Raw genomic sequence first — 23,909 nt, forward strand, 5'->3', positions numbered from 1 at the left:
CTCCATGAAGAAACTTTGCCATCAACTACTACCCTCTGTCTTCTTCCATCCAGCCAATTCCTAATCCAAACCTCCAACTCACCCTCAATGCCATACCTCCGTATTTTCTGCAGTAGCCTACCATGGGGAACCTTATCAAATGCCTTACTAAAATCCATATACACCACATCTACCGCTTTCCCCTCATCAACCTCCTTCGTCACCTATTCATCTAGATTTTTTTAAAGGTTGTAAAGTTTCCAGCCTCCGACTACCTTCCCAGGCAGGGCATTCCGGATTCCCACCACTCCCTGAGTGAAGACATTTTTTCCCAGATTCCCTCTGAATCTCTTGCCCCTTCTTCAGACTCCGTGAACACGTTGCCGTCTCAGAAATGGATTCCTGTTTGAATCTCTCCAGTCAGACTTCTTCCCCTGCCACAGGATTGTGACAACAGTTAACTTTCCCTCCTTGGTGACTGTGCCATTCTCTCACTCATCTCTCCACTGCCTTCCAGCTGGGAGTGGTGCCACCGCTTGCACTCAGGTCAGTTCCTGTCTGTCGAATTGAATCATTTGCAATGGCTCTTCTACATCCACACAGACATAACAGGTACATACTCACACCCACACCCAAACCCAGCACACATGTAACTATGCATCATGCATGTGCACAAAATGCACACAGATGTATACTCACGTACATACATTAATTCACTCACCCACTTGCCAGCAGCATTGCTGTCCCTTCCCTAGCAGTGTACTGACCTTGCCCAACTGCTACCACAGATTAACAATCTGCACAGGCCGCAGATGGAGCGGGGGATTTTCCTGAGTTGCGTAGCCCAGAGAGGTGATTGGGAGTGAGTGGAGTCATTAGCATCTTGAATCCAATATGTCAATTAACTATATGAGTAAGTCTGGCTAACGTTGTATTATAAATTAGCTGCCAGGTTTAAATCCCTACACCACAACAGTTTTGCAAAACTGGCTATAAAGTGCTTTGAAATACCTGTATGTCTAGAGATGGGAGTATTTGTTTTTTGTGAGGCAGTCCGGAGGGAATTTGTTGTGTGGATTTCCTATCGTACAGTCGAAGATGATCAGAGTTCACACCAGAGCAGTCAGACCTGTTGAACTGGTGTTCAGGTCGGGGAGCAGTTTGGATTCTGTTCAACCCAGCAGCGTCTCCAGTCCACATCGTTCCATCTTTGAACCAGCTCTAACACGTCATATAAACTCTGCCACATATTCAAGTCACAGCAGCACCCTCCCTCATCCCTAACCTGGTATCAGCTGCACCAGGTAAACTCTCTGAAGGTTTATGCTCAAAGGATGTGTATGGAATAAGTTTCATTCACTCACTTTGTTCTCTCATGACTTGACTCTTGCCTCTCACCTCTATCCCTCCATCTCACCCTCTCCCTCACTCCCGTCCTTTCCCTCCTTCTCTTCCTCCTTTTTTTCACTCACTCACTCCATACCTCCCCACTCTCTCTTTCCATCCTCCCTCAATTCCTATCCTGATGTTCCCCCCCTCCTCATCCCATCCCATCTTCCTGTATCTACTGTCCCACTCACTTTCCTCCATCTAACACCCTCTTGCGCCCTCATCTGGATCCCTCACCCTTTCACTTTCCTTCCTTCTCTTCTCCCTTTTCCTCATGCCCTTCACCTTGCTCACTCTCATCTCTCTTCCTCTATTGTCCTGTCACTCCTCTGTTCTCCTCACTGCTCCTTCCCCCTCTGCCATTCTCACAGCCGTTGGAGGATCTCCATGAGTGCCAGGACCGAGCTGCTGCTCTGGAGCGTTGGTTGGACACAGTCCAGGGGTCACTGGGAGAGTGCGCTGGAGACCAGGAGATGCACCAGGATGTGGAGGAGCATCTGCTACAGTCACAGGTCAGAGTCTGTGGGCCATATTTAGAATAGATGGATGTTTGATGCCGTACGTGGACATGATGGGCCGAAGGGTCTCTTTCTGTCCTGTAAAAGCTCATTGGCTATGTTTTGGTGCAGTTGCCTTTAATCAGACAACCCACCCCACCCCTCACCACCCCACCCCACCCCACCATCCCACCCCCCCCACCCCCTCCACAGTTCATTCCAGAAATCCTCTCCACATCAAACCTCTATCCATTGTCCAGCGGCACCACTTGCCACTATCCATGCCCCAAACTCCCTCTCATCTTTTAGCCTCCCTCGGTCTCTCCATCCATCACCAAATTTCAACACTGTCCTGATGAAGGGCATTTGTCCAAAACGTCGATTTTCCTGCTCCTTGGACGCTGCCTGACCTGCTGTGCTTTTCCAGCACCACTCTAATCTTGACCCTTCAGCCCACTCCCAATTCTCCCCAACCCTCCCACCTTTACTGTCTCTCCACTTCCATCACTCCCCTTCTCACCTATTCGGACTTCCCCCCAATCCCTGCCATCCTATCAGTCCTCTGACCATTCCCAACATTTCCCTCCCCAGCCCCTGATTCCAACACCTATCCCTACAGATAAGGGAGTGATGACTTCACTGGAGTCAGGTGAGTGAAGGTTAAAGTTCAACAAGTCTCCTCCCACTCAAAAATCTCCAGGATCATGGACTTGGTGCTGCATCACTACCAGGTGAGTTGGGTGAAAGGTCAGTGTCTGAGTTGTACTGTCCCTGTGGTGACAATTCCTGTCAACAGGGAATTCTGTCTCCCTTCACTTGAGCATTAAGGTTTGGGTCAAAGTTCAGTACCTTTCCCCTGCACCTCGCTGTCTGTGGGATATGGTGAACACCAGCCGTCTCCCTACCCCAGACCAGTAAGGTCCACTGTCTGCACTGTCAAGGGTCAGTGTCAGGCTCTGTCAGTCTGTTACAGACCAGCTGCTGCCTATAGGGATTCAAAACTGACAGTGAGCTGAGTGCGGTCTGTTTGTTCTTATACAGGAGAGTAACACAAGTTAATATTTAAACAAGCTCCAGTTCAGCTAGAGCTGCAGTCATAGTCTATTCATTAAACCAGTCTGTAGCCCAGGGTTACCAGCTCTCATTGGGTGCAGTCGTTGTGGATTTGATCATGTGATATTTGATCAACAATGCAAACTTACACTTGTATAGCACATTTAATGAAATGTGAAATCTCAAGGACCTGATCAATCACAATGAAAATTGAGCTCCATAAAGGAGACATTAAGCCAGAAGACCAAAAGCTTGCTTTTAAACCAGGTCAAACTAGATTGGATTGGAATCAGATGAAACGATCCTGTAATGTGGGTTGGCAGCTCAGTTTGGACATGTTCCTCAAAGGTCCTTTTGGCTCCCACCTTCCCCAGCCAAACGGAAAGGAAGAAATTGCTTTGTTTCAGAGTTGAACGATTCTTGACTCTTGGTTAAACAGCTTTTTACTCCCCCATCGCTGACATTTTAAGAGAATTCAAATATATCATGTGATTATTTAGTTGGCCTGATGCTTATCTTTGCTGTTTGTTGACAGCAGATTGCAGGAACTTGAACAAGGAGACAAGAGTGATGGAAATAAAGATAGAAATGAGAAATAAAAATGTAGAAAGCAGATGTGGAAAACAGGGGAAACGGTCTGGCAGCAGCACAGCTGGGGTACAAAAATGATGGATATAAAATTTCAGATAGTCAAAATTAATCTATGTCTGAACGCACAGAGCATTCTCAACAAAGTCAGTGAGTTAACAATGTAAATGGTTATAAATGTGATTACAGAGACATGGCTGCAGGATATTCAGTCAGGAGGAACAGGCAAAATGGAAAATGAGGTGTGCTGGCATTGTTAGTGAGAGATGAAATCAGTGCAATAGTTGGAAAGAACATTGGTGCAGGAAATCTATTACTGTGGTGTGAAGAAGCAGCAAGCAGCATAAAACACCAGTGGGAGTTGTCTATAGGACTCTCAAACAATAATGTAAAGGTGGGGAATGTCATTAAACAGGAAATTAGAGATGTGTGCAACAAGGGCACTGTAATAATCCTGGGTGATTCTAATCTACATTAGAATTAATACCATGGTGGATAAATTCTTGGAGCATGTACAAAATGGAATGTTAGACCAGTGCATAGAGGAACCAACTCAGGGCTGATTATCCAAGATTTGTTTCTTTTTATTCACTCACGGGATGTGGATGTCACTAGCTGGGCCAGCATTTATTGGCTGTCCCTAGTTAACCTTGAGAAGGTAGTGGAATACTGTCTCCTTGAACTGCTGCAGTCCACATGCTGTAGGTGTTGACCTACAATGCCCTAAGGGAGGGAGTTTAGTTGGAATTATGGTGCTGAAAGTGGAGCTAAAGTCAATAAATAGGACGTAGATGTCCTTGATATCTAGATGTTCCAGCTGGCAGTGTATAGCCAGAGAAATGGCATCTGCAGAAGATCTATTGTAACAGGAAGTGAATTGTAGTGGATCACAGCAATCTGAGAGACTGTATTTGATGTGTGCCATTATTAACCTCACATCGTAGTAAGGAGGGGTTAAAGATGTCTGCAAACACTCCCGTCAGCTGGTCCGTGCAGGATGTGAGTTCACAGCTGGGGGCTCCATCCAGGTCGGTCACTTTCTGTGGGTTCACCCTCCAGAGGTCAGTCTGCCCCCTGCGGCAGTGACTGTGGGTACAGGGGCAGCCCAGGCTGTCAGGGCAGTGACATCATTTCACTGACCTTCTGTTCAAAACGAGTGTAGAATGCACGAAGCTCATTGGGGAGGGATACAGTGTTGTCAGTGATTCTACATCAGTTTGTAGCCCGTTACAGTGAGTAAGCCTTGTCACAGCCCCCGTGTAATCGTGTGGTTACTCTGGCTCTCTAGTCTAGTCTGAGATTGGCTCTTAGTGTCCCTGATGGCTCTGTGAAGGTCATACCTGGGTTTCCTGTAAAGGTCAGGGTCACCCGACTAGAACATCTCAGCCCTGGACTTCAGAAAGGAGAGGATCTGTCAGTTCATCCGTGGTTTCTGGTTGGGGAATACTCGGATTAACGTTTTTGGCACGCAGACCTCCACATACTTACTGACGAAGTCTGTAACATTAGGGACATACTCATTTCGGTTGGCCTCTGTGTTTTTGAACATAGACCAGTCCACCGACTCCAATGAATCATATAGGAGTTTGTCTGTTACTTCAGACCAGCACTATACACCTTTCTGTACCAGGTCCTCATGCTTCAGTTTCTGCATGGAAGCTGGGAGAGGGATCACACCCTTATGATCGGACTTACCAAAATGCGGATGGGGGGGAATGGAGCGGGAGGTATCTTTGATGGTTGTTTAGCAATGGACCAGGGTGTTGGGGCCTCTGGTGGGACAGGTGACATATTGAGGATATCTTGGTGGCACATTCTTGAGGTTGGCCTGGTTGAACTCACCATCTCCGATGAACAAAGCCTTCAGGGTATTCTATCTCAAGGCTGTTTGTAGTGGTGTAAACTGCTGTCAGGATAGCGGAGGTGAACCCCTGCAGCAGGTAGTAGGGATGGCACTGCATTGTTAGTTATTCCAGGCCTGGGGAGCAGTAATTGACCAGGGTCACCACGTCTGAGCACCGGGAGGTGTTGATCAGGAAGGAGATCTCTCCAGCTTACTATTCTTATGTGTGGTTTTTTTAAGAAAAAGTGGCCATAACATACTGGTCTTCCTCATTGATATCAAAAGTAAAATAGTCCAATTTGCAACTGCAGCCCTAGATATAAATAACCAATGAAGTTAAGAATGATGAGCTGGCTGTGATAGAGTGAGCAAGTTAATTGAAAGGCATGACAATGGAGAGGCCAGGTAAGGAATTAATAGAACAGTTATACATTTCTTTTGAGTGAAAGAACACAACGGGAAAAGTGGCCTAAACGTGGCTAACAAAACAAATCGAGGATAGCATTAGATCCAAAGAGGAGTCATATAAATCTATTCATAAAGCAGTGAGCCTGAGGACAGAGAGGAGTTCAAAATTCAGCAAGGAGGACCAAGAGATTGATTAAGAGGAACATAGTAGAGAACTTGCAAGGAACATAAAGCTGGATTGTAGAAACTTCTTTAAGGATGCAAAAAAAATTAATGAAGACAAAGAAGACCCCTTTCGTTCTTAAATAAACAAATGAATTATGGAATGAAGGAACTAGCAGAGCAATTAAACAACCACTTTCACTCTGACTTCATTAAAGAGAACATAAAATGACCTAGAAATGCTCGGGATGCAGAGGTCATTTGGGAAGGAGGAATTAAAGGGAATTGATTAATTAAAATTAATATATTAAAATACTGGAGAAATTAATAGAACTGAAATTTAATAAATCCCCAGGGCCTTATAATCTACATCCCGGGGTGCTAAGGAGGTGGTCACAAAGATAGTCTATCTATTAATTGACATCTTCCAAAATTCTCTTCATTCCCAGCAGATTGGAGGGTGGAAAATGTAACTCCATTGTTTAGAAAAGGAGAGATGGAGAAAAATGGGAATTACAGACTGGTTAGCTGAACATAAGCCATAGGGAATCTTTTATATTCATTCATGCGATGAGGATGTCACAGCCAAGCCAGCATTTCGTGCCCATCCCTAATTACCCAGAGAGCAATTGAGTGTCAGCCACATTGCTGTGAGTCTGGAGTCACATGTAGGCCAGACCAGGTAAGGATGGCAGATTCCTTCCTTAAAGGACATTAGTGACCCAGATGGGTTTTTTCAAACAATCGACCATGGATTCATGGTCATCATTAGACTTGTAATTCCAAATTTTTAAACATTGAATTCAAACTTCACCATCTGCTATGGTAGGGTTTGAACTTGGGTCCACAGGACATTGTCTGGGTCTCTGGATTAATAGTCTAGGCAATCACCTCCCCTTGTATAAAGGATGGAATAGCAGGACACTTGGAAAATACCAATAGCATTACACAAAGTCAACATGGCTTAATGAAACCACGTTTGATAAGCTTTCTGGAGTTTATTTGCAGATGTAATTGCTAGAATTGATGCAGTTGAACCAATAGATGTGGTGTATTTAGATTTTCAGAAAACTTTTGATAATGTCCCAGAGAGAAGGTTAATGATCAACATTATGGCACACTGGTTGGTGGTAATATATCGGCAGTAGGCATGAATGCGTAATGTTTGGAAAGGAAGGTGGTGACAGGTGGAGTACTGTAGGTTAACACTGGTTAGGCTGCAGCCGTTCACAAAGTGGAGATGAGGGAATTACATGTGGTATTTCCAAACTTACAATGACTCAAAACACAGTGGTGAGGACAGTGCAACAAGGCATCAGGTAATTTAGACATGTTGAGTGAATGGACAAGTATGTAGCAGATGCAGTATAATGTGAATAAGTGTAAAGTGAAGATTAGAGTGGGGCTGGAAAAGCACAGCAGGTCAGGCAGCATCCGAGCAGCAGGAAAATCGATGAATGGCTTTTGCCCGAAACGTCGATTTTCCTGCTCCTCAGATGCTGCCTGACCTGCTGTGCTTTTCCAGCACCGTGCTAATCTTGACTCTAATCTCCAGCATCTGCAGTACCCACTTCTGCATAAGTGTAAAGTGGTCTGCTTTGGTACAACAAACAGAATGGCAGAGCATTATTTAAATTATGTTTGGGAAGTATAGCTGTCCAAAGGGATCTGGGTGTCCTTACACACCAGCCATTGAAAACAATCAGGAAGGCAAAAGGTATGTCAGCCTTCATTGCTGGTGGGTTTAATTACAGGAGCAGAGATAACTTCCTGCAGCTGTATTTGTGAGCACACACCTAGAGTGTTGTCTGCAGTCCGCTGTCCTCACCAAAGAAAAAATATACTTTCTGTAGCGGGAATGCAGTGAATGTTCGTGAGACAGGTTGCTGAGATGGCAGGAGAGCTTGGGTTAACTGGGGCTGTGTTCACTGGGGTTTAGAAGAATGACAGGGGTTTTTATTGAAATGTATAAAACTCTAACAGGGCTGGACAGCCTGGATGAGGGAGGATGTTTCCTGTGCAGTGCTGAGTCAGGGGTCACGGCCTCAGGATACAGGGGAGGGGTATGCCCGTTTCGGACTAAGATGTGGAGAAATGTCTTCACTCAGAGGGCAGTGACACTCTGTGGAATCCTTTGCTAGAGAAGGCTGTGGAGGGAAAGCCATCAAATACATTTTAAAAGGAAATGGATCTGGGCAGAAGCTGCTGTGTACACAGCAGGAAGGGGACAGAGTCAAGAGTGTAGTACTGGAAAAGCCCAGCAGGTCAGGCAGCATCCGAGGAGCAGGAGAATCGACGTTTTGGGCTGGGTGCTTGTCAAAGTCAGTCAAAGGTCTGGGCTGAATCCGTTCCTGGGGGGGGGGGGGGAGATCTTGGTGTTTGTGGCTGCGGAGAGTGCAAGAAGGAATGGCTCTGTACCTGCAAATGGGGATCACTGGGTCAGTGAAGGTCAAACCCAGGTACGTGTTGAGGTGGAGATAAGGAGACCTGAAGGTGTAAAAGAGGGGGCACGGTAGGCTACAGAAGGGGCTTTTATTTGGCAGTGACCCTCCACAGGAGTTGGGGGGGGGGGGGATGTGGGAGCAATGGGGGTGGGGTGGAGGGCATCGTTGAGGTGTAATGTCGGGTTTCAGGGGACAGGCAACATTCATTGCGGTGGGTCTCAACATGGGGAGGGTGATGTAAATGGGCAGTCGAGGTCGGGGATGTGGAAGCTTTGTGCCGGGTGGCTGGGGGTGCAGGGTGGGGTCCTGGTGACCAGGCACTGTACAGTACTGACAGTGTCCACCATGTGCTGCCACCACGTACTGTGAAATGCAACTACCAATGCCCAAGATGGCTGGGTCTGTCTCAGTTTGATGTGTGAATGTGCTGCTGGCACTTCAGACATTGAAAGGGCAAATCCATAAAGCACGTGTTTGTGAAGGACAGCTATGTTTAATTTCTAACCATTTCTTCTCCCATTGGTAATGCATGTACAGGAAATGGGCTCAGGGTTCCATGTTTGGGGAAGCAGCCAAGGCTGCTCTGGACTGATAGTGCTCATCCAAGTGTCCAATGACATTTTAAAGAAGACCTGGATGTAAGGAGATGCCAGGGAACTGTAGGATATCCGAGGGATGGCAAATTGTCCTGGCAATGGGGCTGGAATCTGATGGGGTAGATATTTAATGTGGCTCATTTAGTAAGATATACTGAGAGAATTCACTTGGCCTTCCAGCAGAAAAGGCCTCCAAAAAACCTGACAAAATACGGACTTAACCAAAAAGACACAAGATGAGCCCCTACCTGTTTTCCTTGAATCAGAAACCGGTTTGTTCACTCTCTGTCTCTCTCTCTCTCTTTCTCCCTCTCCATCTCTCTCTCAGTCATTCTCTCCGCTCAGTTGGAGTGCAGCATCTCTGAATTTCTGATCTGTCTAAGTTGTATCGGAGTTGTTGCAGGCTGTACGATACAGAGCCCCGTGAGTGTCTGTGCCAGTATGTGCGTTTGTGTGCATGCATTGTGTGTGTGCAAATGAATGTGTGTATATGTGCGCGAGTGTGTTTGTGTGCCTGCACGAACATGTGCACGCTAGTGTATTTGTGTGTGAATACATACTTGTTCAAATGTTTGTGTGTGTGCACGCATGTGTGTGTTATGTATGTGTTCATGTGCATGCATGCACATATGTGTGCAAGTGTGTGTGTGTAACTCCAGGTGATTTGCACTCGATTTCTTTCTGCTGTGTTTTAACAAGGGCCTGGAAGACGTTGGGTGAGGAGGGAAATTAATAGATCCTTAAAAATGATGAAAAGGTCAACGTGATTATGTGGCTAGAGAATGAATTTCTTCTGGCCCAGAGCTATGTCTGCTAATAGTTTCTGGGAAAAATACAGAAAGATTACATTAGCAGCTCACAAAACATTGTGTTCTTATTGAATTCATGTCTCAGTCCCTTGCTGCTGTACCACCTGAGCTGTTAAGGTAACCGTGGAGCTCTAATCAGCTCCTTTAGATGCAAAGATTGTTTTTATTTTACTCTGGAGCCTTGTATTACACTGAGAATTGATCCCTGAACTCAGAAATATCTCACTGGGGGATGGCAAGGTAATAAAGAGCCAATTGGTCAATCCAAACAGAACATTATGTTATTCCTGCTCATTATCTCATGTCTGAGTGTGACGCATTCTTTGTAAGCTCCAACATCTGACTAGTTTTCCTCTACCTCTCATATCAGCTGTGAATCACCAACTAACTCGCCTGTCTCTGAGTCAGGGGGGAGGGTCAAGACTAGCGTGTTGCAGGTCAGGCAGCATCGGAGGAGCAGGAAAATCGATGTTTCGGGCAGGAGCCCTTCATCAGGAATGAGGCTGGGAGCCTCGGGATTGAGAGATAAATGGGAGGGTGGGGCTGGGGAGAAGGTAGCCAAGAGTGCAAAAGATGGATGAAGGTGGAAGTAAAGGTGATAGGTCAGAGAGGAGGGCGGAGCGGGTAGGTGGGAAGGAAGATTGGTGGGTAGGACAGGTCATGAGGTTGGAACTGGGGTAAGGTGGGGGATGGGGAAATGAGGAAACTGTTGAAATCCACATTGATGCCCTGGGGTTGAAGTGTTCCGAGGCAGAAGATGAGGCGTTCTTCCTCCAGGCGTCTGGTGGTGAGGGAGAGGCAGTGGAGGAGGCCCAGGATTTCCAACTGCAACCCCCCCCCCCCCCCCCCGTCTGAGTCAGGGGGCTGTCAGTGCTAACAGGATGTCCCGTTCCCTCCAACCCAGTAGGGGATGGGTTGTTGCTGACAGGATGTCTCCTTCCCCCAACCCGGGGCGGGGGGTGTAGGGTCATTGCTGACAGGGTGCCAGGACCAGGCCCAGCTCAAGGTGCCAATTTTTAGCTGAGATGTTAGACAGAGGCCCTCCCTTTGCTTGCAGATAGATGTACTTTTTGATAGAGAGCAAGGGGTTTTACCTGATGACCTGGTCAAATATTTAACCCTCAGTCAACATCACCAGGACAGGTTATCATGTTGCTCATTTTGGGGACTTGCTGTACACAAACTGGCTGCAGCACTGGATAGATTACCAGGCCCAGTCGGCCTGTAAATATTTGGCTGTGCAGAACATGGTGTGTGAGCTGTAATGTAAACCTGTGTTCCCTTTGTGCACCTTCCTCACAGAGTGCGCTGCTAGAGATTGAGGAGAAGGTGTGTGAGCTGGCCCAGGCTGGTCAAGAAGGTAACGACACTCTACAACCCGATCTCGAGATCCTCTCCCACCGCCTGGGCACTTTAAAAGGCTGTCTGGTAACGTTTGAGGCAAAACTGCGAGATGGACAGAATGAGGGGCAGGTACAATCACAGCACCCTGGTTTATTGTTTAACACCTACTTTACACATCTGCACTCCACATAGCCTAAAACCTCCCCTTGTATATTTCTCCATATTCCTTGCTGACCTACACATCCCTGGACACAATGGGTAATTTAGCATGGCCAGTCAACCAAACCTGCACATCTTTGGACTTTGGGAGGAAATCCATGTAGACACGGGGAGAATGTGGGTCGAGAGAGTGGTGCTGGAAAAGCACAGCCAATCAGGCAGCATCCGAGGAGCAAGAGAATCGATGCTTCAGGCATAAGCAGAGGAAGAACGTGCAAACTCCACACAGATAAGACCACAATCCAAAACTGGGATTGAACTGTGAGGCAGCAAGTTCTGTGAGGCAGCAGTGCTAACCACTGAGCCACTATGGCACTCCCTCCCAGTATATTTCCCCAAACCAAGTTGTCTCCAAATTCCCTCCTCCCTATCACTGTGTATATCCTCTGAGTCCCACTGTTATTCAGTACATAGCTCAATGTTCCCACTCCATCTCCCCCAGTTTCCCACAGTTTGTATCATATATGCTACAGTCCACTGCTCCCACTGTGCAATCTCCCACATGTATATCTCCTCTATATATGTTCCCTTTATTCCATTTTCTCCCTGTGTGATGAACTTTAAGTGGAGAGAAGAGAGTGTGATATAATTTACAAAGGAAAATGAATGAAAGTATACAGGAAATGGTTGAGCTGTAAGAGGGATGGAAGAGTGAACTGACCTAGGAATTCAGATTCATAAATCTGCCATCGTGGGAGGACAAGTTAATAAAACTACAAAAATAATTTCATAGGATGATGACTTTGATCATTCCGATCTTGCAAACTAAACAAGAGGGTCTTCCATGAAACAGCACCAAACATCTGAACATACAAATTAGGAGCAGAAGGCAGCTTTCTGTTAGTGATTTACATGACGTGGGGAGGTGAGGGGCGTTATGGTATTATCACAAGCCTGTTATTCCAGACACCCAGCTCATGTTGTAGGTTCGAATCACACTGTGGAATTTAAATTAAATAAAAATGATCTGGAATCGAGAATCTATTGCCGATTATGAGGAAAACCCATCTGGCTCTCTAATGTCCGCGGGGGGGGGGGGGGAGGAAGCTGCCATTTCCAGGTGGACTGGCACATGACTCAGACCCACAGCAATGCGGTTGATTCTTAATTGCCTTCTGAAATGGCTGAGCAAGCCACTCGATTGTAGAGATCGATAGGAAATATCTACAGCAAGTGGACTGCAGCGGTTCCAGAAGGCAGCTCACCCGCCCCACCTTCTCGAATGCAAAAAGGGATGGGCAATAAATGCTGGCCCACCCACTGAGGCCTCCGTCCCGTGAGTGAATTAAAGAATTATTTGGGTGTCACTGGCTAGACCTACACCTCTTTGCAAGAGAAGGCAGTTAAGTGTCAACCACATTGCTGTAGGTTTGGAGTCACATTAAGGCCAGGATGGCTAATGATGGCAGATTTCCTTTCCTAAAGGACAATAGTCCCAGATGGGTTTTTCCAGCAATCGACAATGGATTCATGATGATCATTAGACTCTTAATTCAAGAATTTTATTGAAGTTAAATTCCACCATCCCCCATGGTGGATTCAAACCCAAGTCTGCAGACATGGTCTTGATGAGGTGAGTGTGGAAAGGATGTTTGTGGATGAATAGCCGAGTGACAGTAATGCCTTGAGGCCATCAGACCCCCCTCAAGGCTTTGTGGCCCCTGTGTGTAATCCAACTTCCACATTCCCATCTATTCCTCATAACTGTTGATCCCCTCCCCCCAGGCTAGTGAGGATCTAACTCAATCTCAATAATATTCAATGACTCCACCTCCACTACCTCCTGAGGTAGACAGTTTCAGAGTCATGCATCCCTCTAAGTGAAAGAAACCTCCCCTCATCTCTCTCTTAAAACAGTGTCCCCTGGTTTTGGACTGACCCACAAGAGGAAACATCCTTTCCTTGCCCTCCTTGTCAAGACCATTCAGGGATCTTATGCATCTCAATCAGTCACCCCAAACTCCAGGGGAAACAAGTCCAGGCTGTCCAACCTTTCCCATAAGGCAACACACCCATTCCAGGGATCAATCCACTAAACAAAAACAGAAATTGTGGGCAAAAGTCAGCAGGTCTGGCAGCATCTGTGGAGAGAAAGCAGTGTAGAATCCCCACTGTATTGGAAGCAGGTCTTTCAGCCCATTGACTGTCCAAAGAGCAACCCCACCCAGACATCTATCCCCACACTTCCCATGGCTAAACCACCTAGCCCGCACATTCCTGGACATTACGGGCAATTTAGTGTGGCTAATCCATCCTAATCTGTACGTCTTTGGATGCTCTTCGGAGGGTCGGTGCAGACTGAATTGGCTGAATGGCCTTTATCTGTACTGTAGGGATTTTATGAATCATCTCCTGTCAAATCCACTCGATATCATGATCTCCTGAGCCAAGGTAATCTCTAAATATTGACAAATGCTTTTCTTGATTAACAGTGCACCAGTTTAATCCAGAAAAATATCCAAGCAGGGGAGGTGCTAGTAGCACTGTTTGAAAGGCATATGGACAGAGACATGAACAGGCAGGGAATAGAGGGATATGGACCATGGGCAGGCAGATGGGATTAATTTAGAATGGCATCATGGTCAGTACAGACATGGTGGGCTGAAGGGCCTGTTCCTGTGCTGTACTATTCTATGTTCAGCTCCATATCTTCCAATGTTTCATACAGTCCATAACTATAGCAATGATTTCTAATTTACTCCAAAAGTATTTAATCGGCTGTAAAGCGGTTTAGAGTGCGGAGGTTTGGACTGTCCAATATAAACATGAATTCTTTTGACAGTGGCTTATTTAATAGCTTTAAAGGTACATTTTCATCCCCAGAAACCAAACACTTATGTAGCCCCAGTGTATCCTAAATTCTGCTGCACCCTCACATTTTCCATTTGTAACGGTCAGCACAATACTCCCACCTTCATAAATCTGGAAGTTACAACCTGCAAGCTTGCCCTTTCAGCCCAGCCAGTCCATGCTGGCTTTATTATTTACTTTTATCCAGAATTATGGCTCCCTCCTGGCAATTCACAGTTACGTTTAGTTGCTGCGTCCTCATCTTCTCCCACTTCCCTACTCAATTCTATGTTCAATGAAACCATTCTCAATCATCTGTTCAGTCATGATGGCCTTCCCAAGCATTTGGAACTTGAACCTAGTCCCTCTGGCCTAAACGTAGGGACGCTACCACTGTTTGACAAGAGCCCTCAATTCTTTGTTCAATTTGATGTGGTTTCTGCATGAACTGACTCCTCCCCATCTGTACCTGATTGGTGAAACTCTGAATGAAAGATTCTGGTTTCTCTGATGCTGATTGTTGATTGCATTGTTAATTAGTGTTCCAGGCTAACCCATCACCAATTCTTGTTCCTTGTTTAACCAGTTTATAAATGGTTAATTAAAATCTCCTGCTGCTCCTTCCCCTTCAATGGTTAATTTGGTGATGTATTCTCTACACTGTGGACCAGAAGGTCTGAGTTCAAGTTCCACTTGTTCCAGTGGTGACTCACAATATCTCTGAACAGATAGATTAAAGATACCTACCCTGGTGATGTGTTTCCATAGCAAAGGGGCTCAGCCCTTCTCTTGGGTTAGTCGACAGTGTATTGTTGCGTGGGTGTTATTCAGAGCTAGTTTAACACCTGTAATATCTCCACTATGCTTGTGTTTTTCTTGGCAAAGAGCATTGAGTCACTCTAGACTTCACTCACCCATTTCATCTCTTCCCATGACCCACGTACATTCTCCCTCACTGATTAATCTAGGTTTTTTTTTGTTTAAAAAATCCATTAAGTGCAAAAGCAAGGATGTTACTATGAAACCTTTGTTAATTACTGGTCAAGCCTCAGTTTGAATGTTGGGTTCAGTTCTGGTACCGCACTTTTAGGAAGGATGTGAAGGTCCTGGAGAAAGTGTGGAGGAGATTCACAAGCAGTCAGCCAGGGATGAGGGACTTCAGTTCACGTGGAGAGACTGGAGGAGCCTGAGGACAGATTAAACAGAGTCCTTTAAAAGTGAGGGTATTCTTTAGAGAATAGCAGTGAGTGAGTTTGTAACCAGGGGATATGCCAGAAAGTCGTTGATTGGCAAAAGAACCAAATGCAGCAAGTGGGTTTTTTTTTTCAAGGCAGAGTGTTGATGTGATCTGAAAGGGCAATGGAAGCAGATTCAGGAACAATTTTCAAAATGGCAATTGATAAATATCTTTTTAAAAAAATGTGTGGAGACTATGGGAGAAATAGAGGACAAACTACAGACCTCCTTAATGATCCAGCAAAACCAGACTGGGTAGAATGAGATCCTTCCGTAAGAAATGACGATTGAGGGAGAGGTTATGGGAAATAGATCAATGAGTTCATAAACGTTATAACATTCTAAAGAATCAGGGAGTTAGTCCACCAAAAGGAGTGTCCGACCAGTGGGTCTAAGGGACAGAAAGAGGCTATTTGGCCCCGAAATCCTGCTGTGCCATTGCCAACAATGGCAGATTCTGGTCTCAATTCCAATGTTTTTTCTGTGCCCCTCGTCTCCCGCTCCGCCCCTATCATAATTATTGACACACATGTCAATCAAACAATCCGAATTCGCACTATGTTCATTGTTCACATTGATTGTCTCCCTGGAGAATACCATGTGCCTGTTAGTTCTGTTGATCCTATGTTTGACCAAACCTCACATTTTTCTCACTGTTATTAGGAGACACCTGCCAAGAAGATCGCACCAGCTGATGGGACGTTCTGCCACACCCTGCTCACTGGTCAGCCAACCCCCATGGCTATCAAACCCAAGCTGTCCAGACAGGACAGCCTGCAGCAACAGAAGGTAACTGTTCTGGTCTACAATATTGTTATTCTTCTCTATTTTTTCATGGGATGTGTTGCTGGTTTGACCAGTGTTTGTTACTTACCCCTCATTGCCCTTGAACTGACTGGGTTACTCAGCCATTTCAGAGGGCAGCTATGAGTCAGCCTCATTGCTGTGGGTCTGGAGTCTCATGTAGGCCAGACCAGGTAAGGACAGCTGATTCCCTTCACTAAGGGACGTTAGTGAATTAGATGGGTTTTTCGAAACATTGACGGTAGGTGTCATGGTCATCATTAATGGGACTGACCTTACATCATAGATTTTTAAAATTGAATTTAAATTCCACCACTGCCTATGGAGAGATTTGTACCCATGTCCCAAGAAAATTAGCCCATAAGGTTTAGGAGCAGCAGTCGGCCATTCAGCCCATTGAGTCTGATCCACCATTCAGTGAGCTGATGTGATTATCTTCAATTCCGCATTCCTGCCATTCCCCATAACCCTTGCTACCCTTCCTGATTAAGAATCTGTCAGCCTCAGTCTCCCGTGTTGCACTTTTATTAGTCCAGTGTCAATGCAACACGTCACAACCTCTCCATAAAGGAATAGAGGGACATGTGGAAAACTGCTCAAATAGATTGATTAGTATGAGGTCAGTATTGGAAGTTCATAGTTCTACACAAAGGATTTTCTACACTAGGGCTTTTTCCTCCAGAAAAGAGAAGTCCTGAGAGAGGTTAATGAAAAATTGCTAGGGCTAGGGTTGATGTTTCCAATTCCAGGAAAGATCAGGAATACATAGCTATAAATACCAGATGGTCAGGAAGAAATCCAGTCAGGGGAATTCATGAAAAACCATTTCAGGCTGAGTGGAGCAAAAATGTGGAGCTCATCATTTAAGGAGAAGTTGGCATTCTTTGAGTTATTTATTCATGGGATGTGGTATTTTCCATCAGAAATTACCCCTGAGAAGGTGGTGCAAAGCCGCCTATTTGAGTCCATGTGCTGTGGGTTGACCCACAAGCCTCTGACAAAGGGAGTTCCAGGACTTTGACCCAGCAACAGTGAAGGAATGGTGATACATTTCCAAGTCAGGATGGTGTGTAGACTGGGGCAGCTGTCAATCCCATGTACCTGCTGCCGTGCTCCTTAGGGGTTTGGATGGTGCTGTTAAAGGCACGTGGGTGAGATACTACAGTGCACCTGTAGATGGACCATAATTGTGCACAAATGAATGTACTGTCAAAGGGGGTGTGGAATAACAGAATGCCATGCTGTCAGGGGGTCAGTACTGAGGGAAGATCATGGTTTTGGAGGGTCAGTACTGAGGAGTGTCGGAAGGTCAGTGTTGAGGGAGTGCCACACTGTCAGAGGGTCAGTGCTGAGGGAGTGCCGCACTGTCAGAGGGTCAGTGCTGAGGGAGTGCCGCACTGTCAGAGGGTCAGTGCTGAGGGAGTGCCGCACTGTCAGAGGGTCAGTGCTGAGGGAGTGCCGCACTGTCAGAGGGTCAGGGCTGAGGGAGTGCCGCACTGTCAGAGGGTCAGGGCTGAGGGAGTGCCGCACTGTCAGAGGGTCAGGGCTGAGGGAGTGCCGCACTGTCAGAGGGTCAGTGCTGAGGGAGTGCCGCACTGTCAGAGGGTCAGTGTTGAGGGAGTGCCGCACTGTCAGAGGGTCAGCACTGAGGGAGTGCCGCACTGTCAGAGGGTCAGCACTGAGGGAGTGCCACACTGTCAGAGGGTCAGTGCTGAGGGAGTGCCGCACTGTCAGAGGGTCAGTGTTGAGGGAGTGCCGCACTGTCAGAGGGTCAGCACTGAGGGAGTGCCGCACTGTCAGAGGGTCAGCACTGAGGGAGTGCCACACTGTCAGAGGGTCAGTGCTGAGGGAGTGCCGCACTGTCAGAGGGTCAGTGCTGAGGGAGTGCCGCACTGTCAGAGGGTCAGTGCTGAGGGAGTGCCGCACTGTCAGAGGGTCAGGGCTGAGGGAGTGCCGCACTGTCAGAGGGTCAGGGCTGAGGGAGTGCCGCACTGTCAGAGGGTCAGGGCTGAGGGAGTGCCGCACTGTCAGAGGGTCAGCACTGAGGGAGTGCCACACTGTCAGAGGGTCAGTGCTGAGGGAGTGCCGCACTGTCAGAGGGTCAGTGTTGAGGGAGTGCCGCACTGTCAGAGGGTCAGCACTGAGGGAGTGCCGCACTGTCAGAGGGTCAGCACTGAGGGAGTGCCACACTGTCAGAGGGTCAGTGCTGAGGGAGTGCCGCACTGTCAGAGGGTCAGTGCTGAGGGAGTGCCACACGGTCAGCGCTGAGGGAGTGCCGCACTGTCCGAGGGTCAGCACTGAGGGAGTGACGCACTGTCCGAGGGTCAGTGCTGAGGGAGTGCCACACTGTCAGAGGGTCAGTGCTGAGGGAGTGCCGCACTGTCCGAGGGTCAGTGCTGAGGGAGTGCCACACTGTCAGAGGGTCAGCGCTGAGGGAGTGACGCACTGTCCGAGGGTCAGTGCTGAGGGAGTGCCGCACTGTCAGAGGGTCAGCACTGAGGGAGTGCCGCACTGTCGGAGGGTCAGTGCTGAGGGAGTGCCACACTGTCAGAGGGTCAGCGCTGAGGGAGTGCCGCACTGTCGGAGGGTCAGCGATGAGAGAGTGCCGCCCTGTCAGAGGGTCAGCGCTGAGGGAGTGACGCACTGTCCGAGGGTCAGTGCTGAGGGAGTGCCACACTGTCAGAGGGTCAGCACTGAGGGAGTGACGCACTGTCCGAGGGTCAGTGCTGAGGGAGTGCCGCACTGTCAGAGGGTCAGCACTGAGGGAGTGCCGCACTGTCGGAGGGTCAGTGCTGAGGGAGTGCCGCACTGTCAGAGGGTCAGCACTGAGGGAGTGCCGCACTGTCGGAGGGTCAGTGCTGAGGGAGTGCCGCACTGTCAGAGGGTCAGCGCTGAGGGAGTGCCGCACTGTCAGAGGGTCAGCGCTGAGGGAGTGACGCACTGTCAGAGGGTCGGTGCTGAGGGAGTGCCGCACTGTCAGAGGGTCAGCGCTGTGGGAGTGCCGCACTATCTGAGGGTCAGCGCTGTGGGAGTGCCGCACTGTCAGAGGGTCAGCGCTGAGGGAGTGCCGCACTGTCCGAGGGTCAGCGCTGAGGGAGTGCCGCACTGTCCGAGGGTCAGCGCTGAGGGAGTGCCGCACTGTCCGAGGGTCAGCACTGAGGGAGTGACGCACTGTCCGAGGGTCAGTGCTGAGGGAGTGCCACACTGTCAGAGGGTCAGCACTGAGGGAGTGCCGCACTGTCGGAGGGTCAGTGCTGAGGGAGTGCCACACTGTCAGAGGGTCAGCGCTGAGGGAGTGCCGCACTGTCTGAGGGTCAGTGCGGAGGGAGTGCCACACTGTCAGAGGGTCAGCACTGAGGGAGTGACGCACTGTCCGAGGGTCAGTGCTGAGGGAGTGCCGCACTGTCAGAGGGTCAGCACTGAGGGAGTGCCGCACTGTCGGAGGGTCAGTGCTGAGGGAGTGCCACACTGTCAGAGGGTCAGCGCTGAGGGAGTGCCGCACTGTCGGAGGGTCAGCGATGAGAGAGTGCCGCACTGTCAGAGGGTCAGCGCTGAGGTAGTGACGCACTGTCCGAGGGTCAGTGCTGAGGGACTGCCGCACTGTCAGAGGGTCAGCACTGAGGGGGTGATGCACTGTCCGAGGGTCAGTGCTGAGGGAGTGCCGCACTGTCAGAGGGTCAGCACTGAGGGAGTGCCGCACTGTCGGAGGGTCAGTGCTGAGGGAGTGCCGCACTGTCAGAGGGTCGGTGCTGAGGGAGTGCCGCACTGTCAGAGGGTCAGCTCTGAGGGAGTGCCGCACTATCTGAGGGTCAGCGCTGTGGGAGTGCCGCACTGTCCGAGGGTCAGCGCTGAGGGAGTGCCGCACTGTCCGAGGGTCAGCGCTGAGGGAGTGCCGCACTGTCCGAGGGTCAGCGCTGAGGGAGTGCCGCACTGTCCGAGGGTCAGCACTGAGGGAGTGACGCACTGTCCGAGGGTCAGTGCTGAGGGAGTGCCACACTGTCAGAGGGTCAGCACTGAGGGAGTGCCGCACTGTCGGAGGGTCAGTGCTGAGGGAGTGCCACACTGTCAGAGGGTCAGCGCTGAGGGAGTGCCGCACTGTCTGAGGGTCAGTGCGGAGGGAGTGCCACACTGTCAGAGGGTCAGCACTGAGGGAGTGACGCACTGTCCGAGGGTCAGTGCTGAGGGAGTGCCGCACTGTCAGAGGGTCAGCACTGAGGGAGTGCCGCACTGTCGGAGGGTCAGTGCTGAGGGAGTGCCACACTGTCAGAGGGTCAGCGCTGAGGGAGTGCCGCACTGTCGGAGGGTCAGCGATGAGAGAGTGCCGCACTGTCAGAGGGTCAGCGCTGAGGTAGTGACGCACTGTCCGAGGGTCAGTGCTGAGGGACTGCCGCACTGTCAGAGGGTCAGCACTGAGGGGGTGATGCACTGTCCGAGGGTCAGTGCTGAGGGAGTGCCGCACTGTCAGAGGGTCAGCACTGAGGGAGTGCCGCACTGTCGGAGGGTCAGTGCTGAGGGAGTGCCGCACTGTCAGAGGGTCAGCACTGAGGGAGTGCCGCACTGTCGGAGGGTCAGTGCTGAGGGAGTGCCGCACTGTCAGAGGGTCAGCGCTGAGGGAGTGCCGCACTGTCAGAGGGTCAGCGCTGAGGGAGTGCCGCACTGTCAGAGGGTCGGTGCTGAGGGAGTGCCGCACTGTCAGAGGGTCAGCTCTGAGGGAGTGCCGCACTATCTGAGGGTCAGCGCTGTGGGAGTGCCGCACTGTCAGAGGGTCAGTGCTGAGGGAGTGCCGCACTGTCAGAGGGTCAGTGCTGAGGGAGTGTCGCACAGTCGGAGGGTCCATGCTGTCAGAGAAGCCTCAGTTTAATACTCTGATCATTGTGTTTGGAATGTGAAGTTATCATGTGGCTGTGGCTTTCGACTGTTACAAGAACACAAGACTTTGTGATTCAGTGAGAGTATTGCCCATTGATTCTGATACTGCTATCTGTGAGCGAGTGAGGTCAGTCAGAGTGCTTTTTGTGTAGATTAGACACTGGGTTAAAGAGTTCAGGGTCTGGATGGTTAGTTTTGTTGCCAGTGATGTTGAACTCTCGGTAAAGTCTGAAGTGTGTGGAGTACTTCAGCTACCTGGTGGGGCTTTGAGTTCAGACAGCAGCTCCTCAGTGATTTTATTTAAACTTCTCAAAGAGAAATGGAAAACTGTTCTGCAGTGAGTGATCTGTAGATTTGCTTGTTTCCATAATTGACTGTGCAATGTTTTCTGCTCTCTCTCTCTCTCTCTTTCTCTCTCTATCTGGTTGGTAAGGTGACAAGTGTTTTCTTTCATGTTTCATTTTTTCAATGGTCTGTTTGGGAATTTAGAACAGTGGGAATGGAGGTTGGGGCAGTTGAACGTTCCTCCTGCAGTGTGTGGGGGGTAAGGGTCACCACTAGTCTCTCTGCTGACTGCATCTGTGGGAAGTGAACCCAACTCCAGCTCCTCGGAAACCGTTTTGGGGAACTGGAGCTGGATGAACTTCGGATCATTCGGGAGGCAGAGGGGGTTACTGAGAGGAGTTACAGGGAGGTAGTCACACCTCAGGTACATGAAGAAGGTAGATGGGTTACCGTCAGTGGACGGAAAGGGAACTGGCAGGCAGTGCAGGGATCCCCTGTGGCCGTCCCCCTCAACAACAAGTATACTGTTTTGGATTTTGTTTGGGGGGGGGGGCGGGGGCGGGGGGAGCAGAGGGAGCAGAGGGAGGGAAACTTACCAAGACTAAGTAGTGGGGCACAGGTCTCTGGCACAGAGTCTGTCCCTGTTGCTCAGAGGGGAAGGGCGAAGAGGAGCAGAGCATTAGTCATTGGGGACTCCACAGTTAGGAGTAAAACTCTTGGCAGTGTAGATGAACAGGGAGATCTGTGTCCAGGTGCATAAATCCCTGAATGTTGCCACCCAGGTTGATGGAGTTGTTAAGGCATACAGTGCGTTAGCCTTTATTGGTAGGGGGATTGTGTTCCGGAGCCATGAGGTCATGCTTCAGCTGTACAAGACACTGGTGCGGCCGCACCTGGAGTATTGCGGACAGTTCTGATTATAGGAAGGATGTGGAAGCTTTGGGAAGGTTCAGAGGAGATTTACCAGGATGTTGCCTGGTATGGAGGGAAGGCCTTACGAGGAAAGGCTGAGGGAACTGAGGCTGTTTTTGATGGAGAGAAGATGGTTGAGAGTTGACTTAGTTCAGACATAAGATAATCAGAGGGTGAGATAGGGTGGACAGGGAGAGCCTTTTTCCTCTGATGGTGACGGCGAACATGAGGGGGACATAGCTTTAAATTGAGGGGTGATAGATATAGGACAGATGTCAGAGGTAGTTTCTTCACTCAGAAGGTAGTCATGGAGTAGAACGGCCTGTCTGCAACAGTAGTAGACTCACCAATGTTAACGGCACTTAAATGGGCATTGGATATGCATATGGATAATAGTGGAACGGTGTCGGTTAGATGGACATCAGATTAATTTCACAGGTCGGTGCAATGTAGAGAACCAAAGGTCTGTACTGCGCTGTAATGTTCTCTGTTCTGTCTCTCTTTCACGCTCTCTGTCTCGCATTTTCTGTCTCGCTCTCTCTCTCTGTCTCTCTGTCTCTCTCTCTCTCTGTGTCTCTCCCCCTCTCTTCCGTGTCTCTGTCTCTGTCTCTGTCTCTGTCACTCCCTCCCTCCCTCCCTCCCTGTCTCCCTCCCTGTCTCCCTCCCTGTCTCCCCCCCCCGTCTCCCCCCCCGTCTCCCCCCCCGTCTCCCCCCCCCGTCTCCCCCCCCGTCTCCCCCCCCCGTCTCCCCCCCCCGTCTCCCCCCCCCCCGTCTCCCCCCCCCCGTCTCCCCCCCCCGTCTCCACCCCCCCGTCTCCCCCCCCGTCTCCCCCCCCCGTCTCCCCCCCCCGTCTCCCCCCCCCCGTCTCCCCCCCCCGTCTCCCCCCCCGTCTCCCCCCCCCGTCTCCCCCCCCCGTCTCCCCCCCCCGTCTCCCCCCCCGTCTCCCCCCCCCGTCTCCCCCCCCGTCTCCCCCCCCCCCGTCTCCCCCCCCCGTCTCCCCCCCCCGTCTCCCCCCCCCCCGTCTCCCCCCCCCCCGTCTCCCCCCCGTCTCTCCCCCCAGCTCTCTCCCCCCTCTCCCCCCCCCTCTCTCTCCCCCCCTTCCCCCCCCTCTCCCCCCCTCTCCCCCCCCTCTCCCCCCCCCTCTCCCCCCCCTCTCCCCCCCCTCTCCCCCCCCTCTCCCCCCCCTCTCCCCCCCCCTCTCCCCCCCCTCTCCCCCCCCCTCTCTCCCCCCTCTCTCCCCCCCCTCTCTCCCCCCCTCGTTCCCCCCACTCGTTCCCCCCTACTCGTTCCCCCCACTCGTTCCCCCCACTCGTTCCCCCCTCTCGTTCCCCCCTCTCGTTCCCCCCTCTCGTTCCCCCCTCTCGTTCCCCCCTCTCGTTCCCCCCTCTCGATCCCCCCTCTCGATCCCCCCTCTCGTTCCCCCCTCTCGTTCCCCCCTCTCGCTCCCCCCTCTCGCTCCCCCCTCTCGCTCCCCCCCCTCGCCCCCCCTCGCCCCCCCCACGCCCCCCCCCACGCCCCCCCCTCTCGCCCCCCCCTCGCCCCCCCTTCTCGCCCCCCCTCGCCCCCCCTTCTCGCCCCCCCTCTCGCCCCCCCTCTCGCCCCCCCCTCTCGCCCCCCCCTCTCGCCCCCCCCTCTCGCCCCCCCCCTCTCGCCCCCCCCTCTCGCCCCCCCCTCTCGCCCCC

The 23,909-nt window shown here is 50.3% G+C and overlaps 1 protein-coding gene across 1 annotated transcript in view; it reads left to right on the forward strand.

Moving 5' to 3' along the window:
- The window catches only part of LOC122547709 (uncharacterized), a 609,753-nt gene that overhangs the window by 304,527 nt on the left and 281,317 nt on the right, over positions 1-23,909 (forward strand). The window contains exons 48-50 of the mRNA XM_087989511.1: positions 1,740-1,880; positions 11,071-11,241; positions 16,021-16,146. Of these exons, the coding sequence (XP_087845637.1) occupies positions 1,740-1,880; positions 11,071-11,241; positions 16,021-16,146 (438 nt within the window). The remainder of the gene's footprint in view (positions 1-1,739; positions 1,881-11,070; positions 11,242-16,020; positions 16,147-23,909) is intronic.

Source organism: Chiloscyllium plagiosum, unplaced genomic scaffold (genome assembly GCF_037043375.1).
Source record: "Chiloscyllium plagiosum isolate Xiang-an unplaced genomic scaffold, Cpla_swu_hap1 HiC_scaffold_8, whole genome shotgun sequence".
NCBI classification, from domain to species: domain Eukaryota; kingdom Metazoa; phylum Chordata; class Chondrichthyes; order Orectolobiformes; family Hemiscylliidae; genus Chiloscyllium; species Chiloscyllium plagiosum.